This window comes from Jatropha curcas, chromosome 9 (genome assembly GCF_041381405.1).
Source record: "Jatropha curcas cultivar XTBG-Jc1 chromosome 9, XTBG_Jcur_1.0, whole genome shotgun sequence".
Lineage (NCBI taxonomy): Eukaryota > Viridiplantae > Streptophyta > Magnoliopsida > Malpighiales > Euphorbiaceae > Jatropha > Jatropha curcas.
This window is the reverse complement of record NC_143159.1, coordinates 24,661,341-24,681,984: the sequence shown is the minus strand read 5'-3', so window position 1 is coordinate 24,681,984 and position 20,644 is coordinate 24,661,341. Positions and strand designations below refer to the sequence as shown.

General features: G+C 32.5%; 1 protein-coding gene, 1 long non-coding RNA gene and 1 pseudogene across 6 annotated transcripts; 2 read left to right on the top strand and 1 right to left on the bottom strand.

Annotated features, from left to right (window-relative positions):
• Positions 1–1,253: 1,253 nt before the first annotated feature.
• Positions 1,254–5,274, top strand: LOC149493880 (disease resistance-like protein DSC1). The gene is made up of 4 exons (XM_089726380.1): positions 1,254–2,723; positions 3,037–3,357; positions 3,499–4,521; positions 4,627–5,274. Exons 1-4 carry the CDS (start codon positions 1,827–1,829, stop codon positions 5,272–5,274), a joined length of 2,889 nt encoding a protein of 962 aa, XP_089582506.1. The 5' UTR covers positions 1,254–1,826.
• On the top strand, positions 1,285–1,785 carry LOC149493881 (disease resistance protein RPV1 pseudogene; annotated as a pseudogene).
• Positions 5,275–5,997: 723 nt separating the features above from the next.
• LOC119371451 (uncharacterized) lies at positions 5,998–18,327 on the bottom strand. Of its 5 annotated transcripts, XR_016322654.1 has the most exons (7): positions 17,911–18,327; positions 17,578–17,744; positions 16,690–16,772; positions 12,758–16,001; positions 7,807–10,850; positions 6,919–7,001; positions 5,998–6,230 (listed from the first exon to the last, which is right to left on the bottom strand). It is a non-coding gene; the product is annotated as an uncharacterized LOC119371451 (long non-coding RNA). The 5 variants fall into 5 exon arrangements; XR_016322653.1 differs by lacking the exon at positions 12,758–16,001 and having other exon boundaries at positions 17,911–18,326; XR_016322650.1 differs by having other exon boundaries at positions 7,807–16,001; positions 17,911–18,323.
• Between the last annotated feature and the right edge of the window lie 2,317 nt (positions 18,328–20,644).

The window sequence follows — 20,644 nt, the reverse complement described above, 5'->3', positions numbered from 1 at the left end:
TTCTTTTTTTATCATTGATCAACTGAGAATAATTAAGCTAATAATTATTTTTAGGCTCCATTTCTTTCTAAAAATAATCTGTTTAAAAAATATTTTTTAGATTTTTCAGTATTAAGATTGTTCATGAAATCAGTTTAACATAAAATATTATTCTAGTCAAAAGAAAATTAAGTCATTTGTAAGTAAAATGACTTCTATTTTCAAGAAGGGAAAATATATTTTAGAAAACTCTTTACATAATTCTCTCTCTTTCTCTCTCATGAACCTAATAGTCCTCTTTTCTTCTTTCACGGACGTTCATCAGTGAGCTCTCATGTTGGTTACCCTTTTTCTTTTTCTTCTATTGTTTTTTTTTTTTGAATAATCTTTATATTTGCGTTTTTTGATACAGATCTGAGTTATTGTTATCCAAATATTAGAATTTTTTTTTTTTGTATCTCGAGATTTTGTTTTGAGTTAGTTTGACACTTTCTAAGTTATTTTTATCATTTATTATAATGATTTTGTTTATAGTATTTTGTTATTTAAACAGTTATGTAAAAAAAATTGTAGATCGATCTCCTTTCTAATAAAAAGAAGAAATTTGAATATAATTAAATCAAACTTCTGGGAAGATTATAGAGTCGAACAATGACTATGAATAGCCATCAAATGGAGCAAGCGATAGCTTATAAAACATGTTTTATGCTCTGTATAAGGAGTTTTTTTATTACAAATTACAATTGTGCTTTTTTATTCTTTGTATGAGGAGTTTTTTTATTACACTTCATGCATAAGGAGTGGTAGAACTTTCTTCGATACTTGATGTACTCATGGTTGTTAAACCTAATATGGCTCTAATACCATAAACGATTAGGAGAAGATAACTATACAGCTAAGACTTGATTTCTCATTAATAGAAAAGGTTTTTATATACAGTATTTCACACTCTGTAGATAACTATACAGCTAAGATAGACAGCTATACTAACAGAATTACAGTGATATAGATAACAACAACTGAACTAACCTTATCAATAACAATTTTTAATAATTTTTTTAACTAAGATTACTTTATTCAATCGAATATGAATGTTATTCAGTTTTAACTAATTGCTCAACTCTTATATCGTTCGTTTTTTAGACTTGCTCGGTACAAATTAATAATTTGCTCGGTACAAATTAATAATTAAATTTTCTTCTTCCTAGATCTTCCAGCAATTCTTCAAGTTTCAGAGTCATCTTTTTATCCTTACTTCTTTCTTCTAGCGAACAAACAGGGCAACATAACTGTCAAAAACTCATAATGTCTTTGATTTTGTCTTCCACCGTTCCCCCTAAAACAAACTATGATGTATTCCTTAGTTTTAGAGGCATTGATACCCGCAAAAATTTTACTAGCCATCTTTATGCTGCTTTAAAACAAAAGCATATCACTACATTTATGGATGATGCTGGTCTTGAGAGAGGAGAAGAGATATCTTGGTCGCTTTTGAAAGCTATTGAAGAATCAAAGATGTCAGTTATCATTTTCTCCAAAAATTATGCCTCCTCTCGTTGGTGTTTGGATGAACTGGCCAAGATAATGGAGTGTATGGATTCAATGGAACGAATGGTTTTACCAGTTTTCTATCATGTAGACCCATCTGACGTTAGAAATCAAATTGGAAAATTTGGGGAGGAATTTCTAAAAGTTAAAGAAAAATTCAAGGAGAACCTATCTGCGATTGATACCCTGCATACTTCAGTGCTTGCACTGACTTATCTGCGATTGATTCACACATTAACAAACTTTTGTCATTGTTAAGTATTGGCTCAAAAGATGTTCGTTTTATTGGAATTTGGGGAATGGGAGGTATAGGAAAGACGACCATTGCTGAAGTTCTTCTTAGTCGAATATCTGATCAATTTGATAATTTCTGCTTTGAGAGCAATGTTAGGGAAAAATCAGAGAAAGATGGATTAGTTCCATTGCGAAAATGTCTCTTTTCCAAACTTCTACAAAATGAAAATTTGAGCATGGATATGTATCATGTTATACCAACTTTTATTCTGGATATGCTTAGACGAAAGAAAGTTTTCATTGTTCTCGATGATGTCAATGATTCAGACCAATTAGAGGCTTTAGCTGGAAATCATGATTGGTTTGGTCCTGGTAGTAGAGTCATTGTAACTAGCAGGGACAAAGAAGTACTTAACGATGTTGATGAAATGTATGAGGTTAAGGGATTAAAATATTCTAATGCTCTTCAATTATTGAGTATGAAAGCCTTTAAAAAAAAGCATCCTCCAAAAGATTTTGTAGAGTTGTCAGAAAGAGCAGTAAATTATGCTAATGGCGTTCCATTAGCTCTTAAAGTTTTGGGTTCCCATCTATGCAAAAGGCGTATAGAGGAATGGGAAAATGTATTGGATAAACTAAAACAAACCCCTGATTCTAAGATTCAGAAAGTCTTACAAATAAGTTACGATACGCTAGAACCAAGTGAGAAGGATATATTTCTTGATATTGCTTGTTTCTTTGAAGGACAACGTAAAGATTGGGTAGCAAATATACTAAATGGATGTGGTCTTGCTGCAAGTATGGGAATAAATCGACTAATGGATAAGTGTCTCGTAGTTGTCATTGAAAACAACTTAGAGATGCATGATTTGATACGAGAAATGGGTCAGGATATTGCTCGACGCATGGGTAGCCGATTATGGAATGCCACAAGAATTTACGACACTTTGATAACTGAGACGGTAAGATATGATATTTCTTCTCTTTCATACATGAAATTTATGAATGGACATATGCTAAGGATGTCATTTTCTTATTCTTTAAAACAAATTATGCAGTACTCCTTATTTCTGTTAGGTATATTATCACTGTACTGCTTTTATTCCATGATTTTTCTTAACACAAAGCAATCAGAGGCCAATATAAGATTGGAGTTTGGTTTGTTATTGTATCTATACGAGTCGGTCATGGTTGTCATTAAGGTTTTTAGACGTGTATAAGCTTTTGATAATATTATATGCTTACTGCTTTTCACTATTTGCTCTTGTTTATTAGATGAAGGAAACCGTTGAAGGCATATTCTTGGACATCTCAAAAATTGGGAAAGTGCACTTGCATCCTGCAATCTTCTCACGGGTTCCTAATTTAAGACTGCTAAAATTTTATAGGTCTTGCCCTCGCGCAAAGGACACAAATACAGATTCTATATTTGAATTTGGTCAGACCAAAGAGCTTCAGTTTCTCCCTAATAAGATAAGTTTATTCCATTGGGAAGACTACCCTTACAAATCTTTGCCATCAAATTTTTTCATGAAAAATGTTGTTGAACTTAACATGAAAGGGAGCAAGGTCAAGCAACTATGGAATGGAAATAAGGTATGATTTAAGTATACTATACACTATTAGAGGTTAATAGTTAAATGATATATTTATTCTATATTAATACAAAATATTGTGTATGAGTTTTTTTTTTCTTTTAACAATTGACATTTAAAAAGAAATTGGTTTAATGTGCAGTGTCCTCAACGGTTAAAATATCTTGATCTTTCTGAATGCGAGTACTTGGAAACACTCCCGGATCTCTCTTGGGCTCCAAACCTAGAGAGGATTCGTCTTTCAAATTGTAAAACCTTGAGCCAAATTCCCTTATCCATTCAGTGTCTGCACAACCTTTTTGTTCTTGATCTGAGAGGTTGTGAGAAGCTGAGGAGTCTTCCAAGACTTGCTCAGTTGGGCTCTCTTACGATTCTTTATCTTAAAGGGTGCTCAAATTTGCAGATGCTTGTAGATGTTCCAAGAGGACTAAAGATCTTATTATTAGGGGAATGTGGGTTAGAAGAGTGGTTCCAAGAGAATGGACTTGTCTGCAATCTTGAAACCATAGACTTACGGAACTGCAAAAACCTTAGAAGTCTTCCAAGTAGTGATTGTTTGAATTCTATTCAGGAACTTAGTCTTGAGGGTTGTTCAAGTCTTAGTAAGTTCCCAGAGAATATAGGAAATAATATAACACGGTTAGATTTAAGTTATACTATGATAGAAGATTTGTCATCAACAATTTCGCGTCTCTCTTCTCTTTATCAGTTACATATGCAAGGGTGTAAAAGGCTCAAGAGTCTATCGAGCAGCATTTGTCAATTGAAATCCCTTACAATTCTTAATCTCAGCGACTGTTCAAAGCTTGGCAAACTGCCTGATTTACATGGTTTGTGCTCTTTAAGAGAACTTCGTCTAGACGGCACTGCACTTGTAGAAATCCCCAGTGACATAGTCTGTTTATCATCGTTTAAAGTGTTGTATCTAAACGACTGCAATAAACTCAAAGGTCTGCCAGAGCTTCCAAGCCAATTACAAGTACTTGAAGTAAAAAACTGTATGTTGCTGAAAACTGCAGTATCAACTTCATGCATTTTACCCATAAAGCCTGAACCATGTTGTTTCAAATTTGATTTTATGAACTGCTTCAATTTGGATCAAAATGCACGTGGCAATATCATGGGAGATGCAGAGTTGAGAATTAAAGAATTAGCTATTTGGTCGGTAAGCATTTGAGCCTCTTCATATGTCCTTTTTCATTTCCCGAATCCAAGTAAATCATATATGTAAATATCTAATTTGTCTTTCTTTTTTCCTGTTATCAAGCAGAGGAATAATGTCAGAAGGAGTCAGGATATTATAACCCATTTGCTTCGTTTTGATCTCACTTTATCTGGAAGTGAAATTCCAGAGTGGTTCAGCTTTCAAAGCCAAGGGTCTTCACTAAATGCTGATATGCTACTTCCATCTTGGTTTATTTCTACATTTCTAGATTTTGCTTTTTGCATTGTTGTGGAGTATGAGACTCCTACTATCAACAGCGAGGAATATTATGATTTTGATCTCATGGTTACATGTAAATGTTGTTTCAAAACCACAAATGGATACCGAGAGTATGACATCACACATATAAGATCTCATCACGGGCCTCTCTTTGAATCAGATTATGTGTATCTTTGGTTCAACCACCGAACGACTCGCAATCTAAGTATCTGGCTCCTACAGAACTGTTATAGAGTCAATGAAGCCTCATTTGAATTCAAAGCAGAAAAATTTGCTAGTAGGAAAGAAGTAAATGTGAAAATGAAGGTGAAGAGTTGTGGGGTTCACCTGGTGTGCGCTGAAGATGAGAGTAGAATTCAAGCAACAAGTTCATATTTTCTGGGTGGTCAGGTGATGGAAAGTGATTCCATGTCTGATTACGAGGAAGATGAGCCAAAGCATATGAAATTAAAACTATTCCCTGCATTCTGTTGAAGACTATTCTTAAAAATTAAGGTCGATATATTTTGTAGTTGTTCAATTTGTATCTAAGTTTTCTGTTTACCAACTAAAATAAAAAAATAAGTCAATAAATACAATTTTATGTTTAAAAATTACTAATGATTTTCTTCTTATTACATTATTTTCAAGTATTCTTTGAAACAACAGAATTGTATTTAATATTTAATTCCTTGATCTCTAGTTAAACTCTTTAAAACGTTATATTGCATTAATCTAAACAGTATTTTGATTCCAAAGTCTTTTAAACAGTATTGCATCTTCTTAATTTAGAAGAACGATTGTGAGGATATTGATTGAAAATGTTAAATAGATAACAAGAGTTGGTTATTAAATTTTTTATCAAGGGCGCGCTTTTAAGGAAATGTCCTCTGTATTTAAAAATATTATTTATTGCCTTTAAAAAAAATATTATTTATTATTTATAGTTTTTTATGGATTGTTTATATATATATCGCGATGTGATCGGAAGACCACAGGCTTCTTGTCCTTTAAATAGTGACCTCTCGTCGAAAAATCGCATGTTTAAATAAATAAATAAATAAATAAATAAATATATATATATATATATATATATATATATATATATATATATATATATATATATATATATATATTGTCACGACCCGTTTCCGTGGGCCGGACCGGCACTAGGACCTGGGTGGGCTTAAGGCCCCCGAAACCCTTAGTAAGCCTATATTATGCAAACGTCATTTCCTATTCATAACTGTGGATGCAAGCCCAATAATTTATTTCAGTTATGTATCACTAATACAGTTCATATATTTAATATGGACTTTAATTATTCATTTACAACCCAACTGGAATACAATTGCAGAACTCTACCTTTACATTTACATCGGCATTTCTATCATTAACAATCTTCTATAATTATTGTCTCAACTCCATAGGATTTTTCTTTCTTCTATTACCTGAAAAAAAAATAGGTAGGCAGGGGTGAGCGCCAAACTCAATGAGTAGGGTTAGATAACCTTCTCACCCCACACAATCACACAAATGCTAAAATATTTTAATTTGGTAACTCGTTCAGTTATATGATCATGCAGGTTGTCACACAAATGGCAATACAACAGCAATCACAATTATTATCACATTCATTTAATCATATCACGTGGAAATTAGTCAGTGGCGTCACCTAAACCCCCGACGAGCCGTCCTCTCAAACAGCCCATCCTCTCAGACATGTGCACCCAGGGAGCCAATCCCCCATATCTAGCCGACCGGTCTAACCCTCACATGACCAGTCCTCTCATTCTTTTTACATTCTCTCTTTTCTTTTCCATAACATCCATATCATATCATCGGGTGCACACGGGGGCGCCGATCTCTCATTTACCCGGCCGACGGTCCAATTTCAGAATTTCATCATAATCAGGATCCATAATTTACCGACCGTCCTCACAAACCCATGGTAACCCACTTCATCCCAATTCCACACAAACAAAGCACAGTATATATACACAGCACAAGTAATCAAGCAATTCTTAATCAAACAATAATGCAGCACAGTATGGCAGTTTAACAAATTAATGCATGATAACATTTAACCGTGAATGCATGAATGCAAGCGGATGATACTAGTTATCTAACACTACTCACAGTTCTTTATTGTCCTCTAAGGGAACTGCTTTTCTAGCAACATCCTTCCAGCCTTTTTCCTCGTATTTCGGAATTTTATAAACCTTTAACATAAAAAAATAAAATTCTAAGTAAGAATTTTAATTCGAAAGATTATATTAAATACTCCTTTATTAGTTTTGGTTATTAGTTATTTAATTCACTTAATTAAATTATACATATATTTCTAGATATATATATTGGGTTTCCTTATTTATCTATTCTAATGTATCACTTTTAAATAAAACGTTTAGGTATTTGTTAAGTAATATTTTATAATAATACGAATAAATTCATAATAATAATACGATTGATAATATAATATTAATAACAATAATCAGTTTAATCGTACTTCCTATTGAAAAATTCGACAACATTTCCTCTATAATCAGTACTACCCAAATTTTATATTTTTCCGCATGTCAACACACAGCCCATCCATCGGGCAATTCACATCAAACAATCCCGTCCATCATAACCATCATTTAGTAGTCACCCGTCATACATACATAGGCACTTGTTAATCCTATCTCTAATTCATTTTAAATTTCCATAATATCATATAATTACTTATACCGTAAATTATAATTTTCTTCTAGTTATACTTCTTAAAATTCCTGCAATTAACATATATAATTATTAGTTAAAATTCATATTTCAATATCAATACTGTAGTTACTTTTAATAATATTCAATTTAATTCACTTAATTACTCAATTAATTCGTTAATTAATTAACACGAAATTTATTCAACAATTGCAATTTAACTGCATAAATCTCCAATTTTAATAATTCAATTAATCTTATATCCAATTAATTAATTAATTCACGTTGTCAATTTTATACCGAAAATGGACAACTAAGCCTTACAATGTCCCGATGGAAAATCGGATTTGATTTCCGCGACCCGCGCGAAGAGGAGATCATTCTGCCTCTCGGAGTCCTCGCTCGAGTCTCGCCGGCCGGTCACCGGAATGCCGCCGTATACGGTGGCCGGAAAGTCGCAGATGCCCAGAACCAAGTGTCGTTCACGCCATCTGACTCGATTTTGCATAAGGAACCCAAATCTCAAATCAATTTCACCATTCAACACCCAATTGTCAAAAATCCTAAATCAATGCAAATTGAAAACTAGATCTAAATTTCTTCTCAAATCTCCATCCGATGATCAAATCATTAATAAAACTGTTGAAGATTCATTACCTATCGAGCTAAGCCATAGAAGATCACCGATATCGTCGAGCCTCACCGGAGAATCGCATTGGTACAGAGGAGGCAGTCGTGTCGCCGGGGAAGAGCTCGCGTCGTCGCTGCTGAGGGCCTGATCGGCATGACTGATGATGGCAACGTGACCGGTGGCAAGAGAGGGATCGATCGCCACCCACCATCGTCAGTCTGGTGGCCGGAGACAGAAGGAGAGGGAGGAGGGAGGGATCGCGCGCCTGGAGAAGAAGGAAAGGAAGGAAAAGAAAAAGAAAGAAAAGAAAGAAAAAAAAAGGCCAACGCTTCTAGACCATTTCGGTTCGATTCGAACCGGTTTGGTCTAATTCAATGATTTGGCTCGATTCTTGCTCGGTTTGCAGGTTTTTCGCTTGGTTTTCGGATTTTTCAATCGGTTTTCAGTTCGGTTTCTCACAGTGTTTGCATTAAAATATTAAAATAAATTTACAGGTTGTCAGTTCATTAAATTTAATTGGAAAATATTTGAAAATAAAAATTCGGGTTGTTTCAGTCTTCCCCCCTTAAAAAAAATTCGTCCTCGAATTTTGAAAGTATCAAGAAACTAGGATGCAATAGTTGTTTACGACAATGGTAGTTGTGCTTCTCACATAATGCTGCAACTGCTAAAAGTTATTGCATTCACATTTAGGAGGATACTTGTTCGTCTGAGCAGCTAGAAGGGTGAATCAAGACGATGAGGTAAATATTTTTGAGTTCGTTAGTCAGAGTGGTGAAACTAATTTTTATTAGATTTATTAATTAAGACAACCCAATAAACAGGCACGGGAAGAAAATCTAATTTATAGAGAGGGTAGGATGATTATGAGCTGAACTCATCCCCAAAGTTTAGATATTTACCTTATCACCAAAGTTAATTTAAATTTGAGTTGTACTATATCCACAAGTTGTCAACTCAAGTCAAATATTCATAACCCAAGGCACAGATTCGACACTAATATTCACCTTTACACGTAAGAATTTAAGTCCCTTATAACCTCTGCTCAAGTAAGAATTATTAATCTCATTAGTTATATATCATGTAACCTACATTGATGTATTGCCTCATTTATCTCTCACTAGCTATTATAGGCAATGTTCATCACTCAATAAGACGATCATACACAAACCAAGTATTAAATCTTCTGATACAAGAATCCACATATTCAAATTTACTACTATCCCAATTTAGAATCCTTATTTTAAAATTCAAAACCTACATGCTGATTCATCCATTTTCCATCAATTCCAAATATTAATATCATTGCTCCAATAATCATGGAAGAAGTTTATGACCCAATTAGAGAGAACAAATTCTTGCCACTAATACAAACTTATTTCAAACAAAATCATGACATTTCTCTAGCTAATTGCTATCAACTGATAGGAGATCCTGGCTTCTATCCCAAGCACATCACCTATTTAACAACTTAACCATTTCCCAATGTAAGATAGATATACAATCTCTTTTCAAATCCTACTAATGAGAATCCCATAAAAGCAAATAGTACCTCAACTATATAGAGAATTTTAAATTCACAATCAAGTCCCTCTTTTAGTTATTAACTTCTCTATTCCTCTTTCCAGTTTGTCATACCATACCATTTCTTAATTAATTATGACCAGAACTTATGTAACTAGCCATGTTAACTATTGCCATGTCGGTTAATTCTTAATTTATCTTCTAAAATTCGCAAACACAGTTCTATTATACTCCATTCCATAATGAAATCCAGTCCACATTCTTTCTTTTTTTTTTTTTTTTTTTTTTTTTTTACAAGCTTAATCAAGATGTAAAATTCTCCAAACCGTAATTTATATCCAATTTACCTAGGTCTACGTATCCAGAAATCCTAAACAAGTAGTGCCTTTTGCTCTAGCTAAGTATGAGATTAAAGATATTAAACCTATAATCCAACTCTGATTAAACTATGTCCTTTGTTTTATGTTTATTCTTAATCTCATGAATGCCTATGAATATTCAGATAATAATATCATTGAGTTATTCCTTCTCTCCAAGTCTGTCACCTCCAAAATTTGTAAAATTTATTCCTAATACGATCTAGGAATATCCTCAACCTTAATTGTTATGTTCTCTCTATATCCTGTACTCCAAACAAGGTTAATACCTCATTGAATCCTTCCACATCAGAGTTACAATGTACCAGTTTTCGAATGGATTTAACTAATGAAGTGTAACATCCCTTCCCGGTCCACCCGTTAACCCGAATGAACCGAGCCGAGACGCTACAATCTGGTTGAACTTATGTCTTGTCATGCTGATATCATCCTGTATGCTAAACATGAATACAAAACACTCCCAATTAAACTTTAAACTTCTAACATCTCCAAATAATCATCAGAACACAATAACACTTTATATATCTTTTCATAGCATTTAATATCCAGCAGTTAATTGCATTCATGATCTATATCAAGTCTTCAGGACCTAATCATACCAACTATAGTAAAATATTTCAATCATTTCCTCCAAATACTTACACCACAATAATTACATGCTTCAATTATATTTCCAATCACATAAGCTCTAACAAATGTAATAATTATACATGCCATAAATCGTAATACATGCCATAATTCTTAATTATATAACTCTCAATCTACTACTCCCAAATTAATCACTTCTGCTTTGATAGTACTCTTCAAGTCTTCAAGTAACAATCACGATCTTCAACCTACGCGTGATAAAAATCGACGCGCTGAGTATAAAACTCAGTGGTGCTCATAATTCACATACTTAACAAAGTGCGATGACAACTAACTTAAACTCCAAATTGCATAAAAGCATTGAAAATCATAGATTCAGTAAATTTCAACATAAATGTATCTTTATAGCAAAGAATAAACTTCTAATTCATAACATAAATAATTTAGTTCTAATTATCTCATAACTCCTTTACATGAACCTTTAATCACACATATCATGATCTTACCTGCTGTTCATTATGTTGTATGAATGAAATCAATAAACATGTAAGAATACATAACAGTATATTTTCATTGTCTTACTTGCTATTCATTATGCTGTATGACTTATGCACTTTTAGTCACATCATATAAGTTATGATTAATAACATCTCATGACTCTATGGCTCCTTAAAGATTCAATAAATAAACTTGTAAGCATATATAGCATTATACTTTCATGATCTTACCTGATGTTCTTTATGCTGTATGAATTCTGCAACTTTGATTAAACTCAGTGAATATCACAATGAATAAAGAAACATATAAGCACATACATATGTGGAAATAAACATGTACTCACATATGGAATGTAAGCACACATATCATGATACTTTCATTTTGCCTTGATGATCTTTCTTGCTGTTTAGTATACTGTATGATTCATGCAATGTTATGTCAAGATATATGTATGGCTCCATAAGGTTATAGTGAAACCGAAGTGATAAGAAAAACTGTATGAAACTGGATGAAACTATATGCTTGGCTACTATGGCCTATATAATCATATCCACTCAACAGCCTGTAGCCGGAGTACCAAACTGTATGGGGCGCAGATCTGCTATTCTATGTCGCGACATAGCCTTATCTACGTGGTTTCTACCTAACCTCAATGGAGCATATTAATGGAATGACAATAGATAAAACAAAAGCATAGTAACTGTGTCATAATTTGCATGCTTGTGTCATGTTATTTTCACATGCTTGTGTCATAAAATTAACTGCTTCATCATTTCATAAAATTTACTGCTTACCTGTATACTGATAGCCTCGCCAAGCGGGCAACTTGTGTCATGTTAGTTTCGCACCATTTGCATGCTTGCATTCATGTGTTCATGTTGTCTTTTTGTTTTAAAATGATTGAATGCATACAAGTTGAGCAAAGGAATACAATTGCATAGAATTCATAACTTCATACACCATAGTGTTTACCTCATTTCACATCATTTGCATGCTTGCATGTTGTTTTGATACATGTTCTAATGTTGTCTTTTTATTTTCAAATGATTGGAGGCATACAAATTGAGCAAAGGAATACAATTGCATAGAAAATGATGTCCAAAAGAGTATCAGAACACAAGTCGCGAGCGCGCCATGCAAAGTCACGAGGCGAGAAGCAAATATGAGGGTCACAGAGTTTACAGGCCAAATTCGCGAGCGCGAAATGAAAGTCGCGAGTGCGAGAAGTGCAAAATGAGAGGCAGAGAGTTCACAGGCCAAATTCGCGAGCGCGCAATGAAATTCGCGAGCGCACGTCGTGTTTTCCAGCCTGCGCAGTCTGTACTATTTTGGTCATATCTCTCAATTTACAACTCCGATTTGGGTGATTCAAAAACCCATGTAAAGCTAACAGATAGAGGAACAAATAACTATTATATGCCACTTCCTAATTCCATCATTAACTAGGGTCAAAATCATGGTGAAGTTACTGGTTACTTTTCCAGCAAAACTTGTTTCAGTAAAAACTCAATATCTACTTCATTTATTCATTTCATCTCATGCTTTTTCACCATTTTCAGTCTTCTTACTCAATATTAAGCAACATATCTTCTCATTATCAACACACCACACAATTTATCATGCAAGGAAATGAATTAAACTAAAAGAGATAGCACACCTTCACTTAACAAGCTTGGAATCTTCTTCTTAGCTTCCTTCTACCTTGAGCTCACCTCTCCTATACATAAGAATTCTTATGAATACTCTAACAATATCACCAAATGATTCAAGTATGAAATTCAAGAAGGTTTACTTACTTGGGTAGAATAGAAGTTGAATTAGTGCTTGAATCTCATGACAATTGATGGAGAAAGCAAGGGAAAGTAAGATAAAGGAAGTAGATGAAGGAGATGAAGATGATGAAGGAGATGAAGAAGATAAAGATGAAACATGGAAAAGTGGAATGGAAGTCTCGGGAATACTCCAAAAATATCATGATTTTGTGTGTAAAATTACCAAATGGTCCCTCAAGTGTCACTATGTTACAACTTAATACCTAAGCTTTATCTTTTAGTGCAAGTAAGTCCTAATCCTTATACTTTGATCTTTTTGTTTCCTTCAAGTAAGTCCACTTCTTTTCCTTATTTCAATTACATCGCATTCTAGCCCACTCTAGACTCTAATGGATCAAACCGGGTTTTGGATCAGCCCGACTCGACTCTAAGCAACGACTCGATTCAATAGAAAAATGGGACGTTACATGAAGTATTCCCTTAAACCACAAGATATATCGTAAACTGCCATTTATAACACAATTATATTCATTCAATCATAATTGCTACCAATTACTAAGAAATTTGGAATAGGTTTTTCTTTTTTTTTTTTTTTTTTTTTTTTTAACAAATGAAAAGATCAGTTGTTTCCGTATCAAATTCAACCAAAAATTGCTCAATAAGAACTAATCTCCTACACATACTTATTAATTAGATATGCTTAAGGTGAATACTATAATTCACAGATTTTCATTTGTATACAAACAATCCCATCATATCGATCACCAAACTAAAATCATTTTATTTGCCATAAATTATTCAGTTTACTCTATTCTTTAGATTCAAATTATATTCAAACTATATATATATATATATATATATAACTAATGTCTAATAGCATTTCAATTTCAAAACCGTCAAGTTACTTTATTATCTTTTACTCTTATTTTATTATACGAGATCCTTAAACTTAGTCTAACTTATTAAACGCCCTACATGTATTAGGATCTTAATTTTACCCTGTCTAATACACTTACTACATATTAAACTCTCACTGTATTAGTTCCTGGATCATACTAATTATCCCTTAATTGTATACACTACCTTTATAATTCTGTTGACGATTCAATTTAATTACCCAACTTATCATTTTTCTACCACACACCCCTTTATATCCCTGAATGTCCTTAGGATTAGGTCCTTTTTCTTTTGTAGATACCTCATATAGCCTCATAAAGCTTCTACAACTCGCAAATATTGTCATTACTATCGGCAAATCTTTCTATCTTAGTAATGATGACTCATAGACTCTAAATTATTTTTGCTTAGAATTTATTTCCATACAAGCTTAGTGAAATCAACATGAACCACAATTTTTTTTTTTCCATAATCATGAAATCTCACAGTATACAAATTTTTATCTTAAATCCCCTGATACATCATTACTCTATTCTAATCACTCTTAATAATAGTGATTCCTAATTTATCAAAACTCTAAATACTAATTACCCTCATTTAAACCATACTAATCTATACTCCTCATATTTCCGTAATGAATTCTTTTCTTAATATCCATACAAGAACAGAACTAGCTCCATTCTTACTTATCTAATTCATTGGTATAACATCAAGTCAATAATAGGACAATTATCCCTTAATGTCCCATATCATTCATCAATTCACTTAACTATCATGGTTTACTATTTATATAACATAATTATCTTAATTTCTTAATATAAGTCATTTACTTTTGCTCAGTTCATAGAATCTCTCATTAAACAATAGTCCTTATTTATACATAAAAAGGCTAAATCTCGTTGCATTTAACTCATAATCACGTCTTATTAAACCATAAGGTGCCACAATCCACACAATCTCCATCATCATTTATATAAAGCAATTTATCTCTTACTAAGAATCACAATGTACTTTTCTTATAACCACAATAATTTATATTATTCCCTGTATTCATACACTTAAAAAGAAATAGCTGATGAACACCACAATAACACTTCATTCCATCAAGCAGAAATTACTTCTCACAATTAAAAATCACTTCTCATAATTAAAAATCACTTCATAAAATAATTCCACCAACATTATTTTGTACAACAAAAATTACTCATCATCAATTACTATTGCAAATCACACCAATTCATTTAGTATTTACACCTTATAAATATTATTTCTGTAATGACACCAATGTATATATTCCATCCAGAAAAATGTTTACCTCAATAGCCATAATAAATTCGACCAACCAATATCACATAAACTTCATCAAATAGATATGTTCAAATCAATACTCTAATTACATACATCCTAATGTCCTTGAATCCGAATCATCTAGTTCTCTTATTAATTAACACTAACAACTCATTCTCAACATAAATACACTAGCATGCTTTTATCATTTAACTTCAACCTATTAATCATATATCACTTATTTTCTTACATAATTACATTATTGAATTATTTATTCCATAGAAGAAAATTTAAATTTTAAGCTAAGGACACAGTTTCCATTAGAAAGAGTACACTGGTTGATCAGGCCACTGCACTTCCTTCTAATTTCTCCTGCGTTTCAAAGCTTTGATTAACTGTTAATATAATTATTTTTCCCCGTTTATTTATGTATTTATTATTATTATTTATGTTATTTATGATTTTGTAATTGCCTTAGTGCACAGTGCGTCCACCTGCACCAAGACCGTCTTTTATTTAGTGTCACTCCTTTGTTGGTTACGGCCGATCCCAACGTAGGAGTTTTATATTCAATTTCCTATGTTCCGCAATTGATTCCTAAGGCCCAACTTAATGCTCTGATACCAACTTTGTCACGACCCGTTTCCGTGGGCCGGACCTGCACTAGAACTTGGGTGGGCTTAAGGCCTCCGAAGCCCGTAGTAAGCCTATATTATGCAAACGTCATTTCCTGTTCATAACTGTGGATGCAAGCCCAATAATTTATTTCAGTTATGTATCACTAATACAGTTCATATATTTAATATGGACTTTTATTATTCATTTACAACCCAACTGGAATACAATTGCAGAACTCTACCTTTACATTTACATCGCCATTTCTATCATTAACAATCTTCTATAATTATTGTCTCAACTCCATATGATTTTTCTTTCTTCTATTATCTGAAAAAAAAAATAGGTAGGCAGGGTGAGCGCCAAACTCAATGAGTAGGGTTAGATAACCCTCTCACCCCACACAATCATACAAATGCTAAAATATTTTAATTTGGTAACTCGTTCAGTTATATGATCATGCAGGTTGTCACACAAATGGCAATACAACAGCAATCACAATTATTATCACATTCATTTAATCATATCACGTGGAAATTAGTCAGTGGCGTCACCTAAACCCCCGACGAGCCGTCCTCTCAAACAGCCCATCCTCTTAGACATGTGCACCCAGGGAGCCAATTCCCCATATCTGGCCGACCGGTCTAACCCTCACATGACCAGTCCTCTCATTCTTTTTACATTCTCTCTTTTCTTTTCCATAACATCCATATCATATCATCGGGTGCACACAGGGGCGCCGATCTCTCATTTACCCGGCCGACGGTCCAATTTCAGAATTTCATCATAATCAGGATCCATAATTTACCGACCGTCCTCACAAACCCATGGTGACCCATTTCATCCCAATTCCACACAAACAAAGCACAGTATATATACACAGCACAAGTAATCAAGCAATTCTTAATCAAACAATAATGCAGCACAGTATGGTAGTTTAACAAATTAATGCATGATAACATTTAACCGTGAATGCATGAATGCAAGCGGATGATACTAGTTATCTAACACTACTCACAGTTCTTTATTGTCCTCTAAGGAAACTGCTTTTCTAGCAACATCCTTCCAGCCTTTTTCCTCGTATTTCGGAATTTTATAAACCTTTAACATAAAAAAATAAAATTCTAAATAAGAATTTTAATTCGAAAGATTATATTAAGTACTCCTTTATTAGTTTTGGTTATTAGTTATTTAATTCACTTAATTAAATTATACATATATTTCTAGATATATATATTGGGTTTCCTTATTTATCTATTCTAATGTATCACTTTTAAATAAAACGTTTAGGTATTTGTTAAGTAATATTTTATAATAATACGAATAAATTCATAATAATAATACGATTGATAATATAATATTAATAACAATAATCAGTTTAATTGTACTTCCTATTGAAAAATTCGACAACATTTCCTCTATAATCAGTACTACCCAAATTTTATATTTTTCCGCATGTCAACACACAGCCCATCCATCGGGCAATTCACATCAAACAATCCCGTCCATCATAACCATCATTTAGTAGTCACCCGTCATACATACATAGGCACTTGTTAATCCTATCTCTAATTCATTTTAAATTTCCATAATATCATATAATTACTTATACCGTAAATTATAATTTTCTTCTAGTTATACTTCTTAAAATTCCTGCAATTAACATATATAATTATTAGTTAAAATTCATATTTCAATATCAATACTGTAGTTACTTTTAATAATATTCAATTTAATTCACTTAATTACTCAATTAATTCGTTAATTAATTAACACGAAATTTATTCAACAATTGCAATTTAACTGCATAAATCTCCAATTTTAATAATTCAATTAATCTTATATCCAATTAATTAATTAATTCACGTTGTCAATTTTATACCGAAAATGGACAACTAAGCCTTACAATGTCCCGATGGAAAATCGGATTTGATTTCCGCGACCCGCGCGAAGAGGAGATCATTCTGCCTCTCGGAGTCCTCGCTCGAGTCTCGCCGGCCAGTCACCGGAACGCCGCCGTATACGGTGGCCGGAAAGTCGCAGATGCCCAGAACCAAGTGCCGTTCACGCCATCTGACTCGATTTTGCATAAGGAACCCAAATCTCAAATCAATTTCACCATTCAACACCCAATTGTCAAAAATCCTAAATCAATGCAAATTGAAAACTAGATCTAAATTTCTTCTCAAATCTCCATCCGGTGATCAAATCATTAATAAAACTGTTGAAGATTCATTACCTATCGAGCTAAGCCATAGAAGATCACCGATATCGTCGAGCCTCACAGGAGAATCGCATTGGTGTAGAGGAGGCAGTCGCGTCGCCGGGGAAGAGCTCGCGTCGTCGTTGCTGAGGGCCTGATCGGCATGACTGATGATGGCAACGTGACCGGTGGCAAGAGAGGGATCGATCGCCACCCACCATCGTCAGTCTGGTGGCCGGAGACGGAAGGAGAGGGAGGAGGGAGGGATCGCGCGACTGGAGAAGAAGGAAAGGAAGGAAAAGGAAAAGAAAGAAAAGAAAGAAAAAAAAAGGCCAACGCTTCTAGACCATTCCGGTTCGATTCGAACCGGTTTGGTCTAATTCAATGATTTGGCTCGATTCTTGCTCGGTTTGCAGGTTTTTCGCTTGGTTTTCGAATTTTTCAATCGGTTTTCAGTTCGGTTTCTCACAGTGTTTGCAATAAAATATTGAAATAAATTTACAGGCTGTCGGTTCATTAAATTTAATTGGAAAATATTTGAAAATAAAAATTCGGGTTGTTTCATATATATATATATATATATATATATATATATATATATATATATATATATATATATATATATATATATTAAAATTGAAAACCAACAACCTCTAGCCAGGACCTGTGCTAGTTGCTGAAGCTCGTGCAAGGAGGTGACGCACAATGAGACAGGCTCAACCCACAGCCCGCCGCTTGCGACTCACGGAGCCTATTGTTCTGGCCACAATAATGGCAAATTGTATTCTTTCGTTCTTCAACCATTTCAAAGTTTTTTTTAATTTTTTTTATTTGATTGAATCATTATTTAATTGAAATCAATCACAAAAATTCTAAAAAAACAATCAAATTAATTTTGAAAAATTTTTTGCAGCATTAATATTAATTTTTGTCAAAATATCAAATTCTCAACATATGAATTAATTTGAAACTAATCAAATAATTAATACAATTTTTTATACCTTAAGAGGTAGGGATAGAAGTGGTACGCGTATTTTAGAATACACGCTCTGCTTCAATCCATTTAAAGAGGATATAAGTAGTTATCATTGAGTTTGTAATGGATATGGATAGTGAAATTAGTACCTGTAACAATATGGGTAATGAAATTACTATCCACAACAAATACAAGTAGGATACGAATAGAGATCTTTAGATACCCGTTACCCATTAACTGTTATATTAAACAAGTTTGGTAGTGGGTACCCTATTCATTATTAGTAAAAAATATATTTTAAATAAGTTCGAATTTGGATAGTTTAAGATTCGCGAGTACCCTACCTGTTTAAGAGGTGCTTTAAGCAGGTTTTAATTAGATACGAGTACTTAAAATGAGTATTTAAAACTGAGTTAGAACGAATATGAATAGTAAAATTTTAAACGCCTATACAGATAGTTTAAAATTTGTAGGTATCCACCCTACTTCCATCTTTATTTGAGGGGTGTATTATATTAAGATTCTGTTAGATTTTAAAAGATTTTTGAAATCTTTGGGTTGGATGGTGGATTTGGAAATAACTCTTTTATTCATACTTACCACTCTAAAATCTAATGAAATCAATAATTTTATAAGATGGTTCAAAAGCAGCAATTTTTTTAATGCCATCAAATTTATATAGATTTTCAAAAAGTTATAGTTGAATGCTATTAGACTTTTATAAATTATATAAGAGTCTGAATTGAATATCATAAATTTTAATAGACTCCAAAAAAAAATCTAGATTGAATACTATTAGAACTTTAAAATCTTAAAATTTAACAGACTCTTAATCCAATACATCCCCTTAATGTGAAAAATCTACTCAATTAACTTATATGATAAAGATAAAATATGTTGAAAAACTATTTAATTAACGTAGATGTTGAAAACCTATTTATATTTGGATAATTTAAATTTAGCATTTGAATTTTATACATTTTTCTATCAACTCTTTTTTTTTTATCAATCAAGTGTTTAAATTAATATTTCCTTCTCAATTCAATGCATTTCGCCGAAATTTCTGATTGAAAATCAAAATAAATTATTTAATTTACCCTATTTATGCACTTTATTCATTTATCTAGATTATTGCGCTTTTTTCTAATTCTTTTCATTATTTTTTATTTTGTTTCGGGATAAAAAGAGAATTAAAAAAATTATACTTTTTTAAGAAATACGAATTATACCTCAATAAAAAGTATAAAAAAATGAATAAAGAGAGATGAATTGGATAGATATTAATATTTTTTATTATTATATGAATAAAATTATTTATTTAATCTCTGGAAAATAATTTAGCCAAATGCCATTAATTGAAAAATTGTCGTTCAAATCCCTAATGAAGAATGTTTTTAAACTTATAAATTTATTAGTTTTTTTAGTATACGTGGGTCACATAGTACTGTTGGCTCAAGATTGTGATCCCTAAACAAACCAAATAAATTTAATATCTTGTGTATGCTAAAGTGATTTTATGTAGAATTTTAATGATGAAATTATTGAAGAATTCAAACTCCTACAACTCAAAAATTTTTATTGAAGATCATGAAGATAAATGAAGATTTTTATTGGCTAATACATTTATGAGACTAGGAATATCGTAGAATAGAGAGATAATATTATTATAAGCACAAAATAATTTTTTATCTCCTTCAAAATCATTTTTGAAATATTTTAATTAAATATCTTAGAGAGAAAAAGTTTTAATCATTGCTCTTCACGTTAATCCAAATGAAAAAGGTTTTTGAAAAA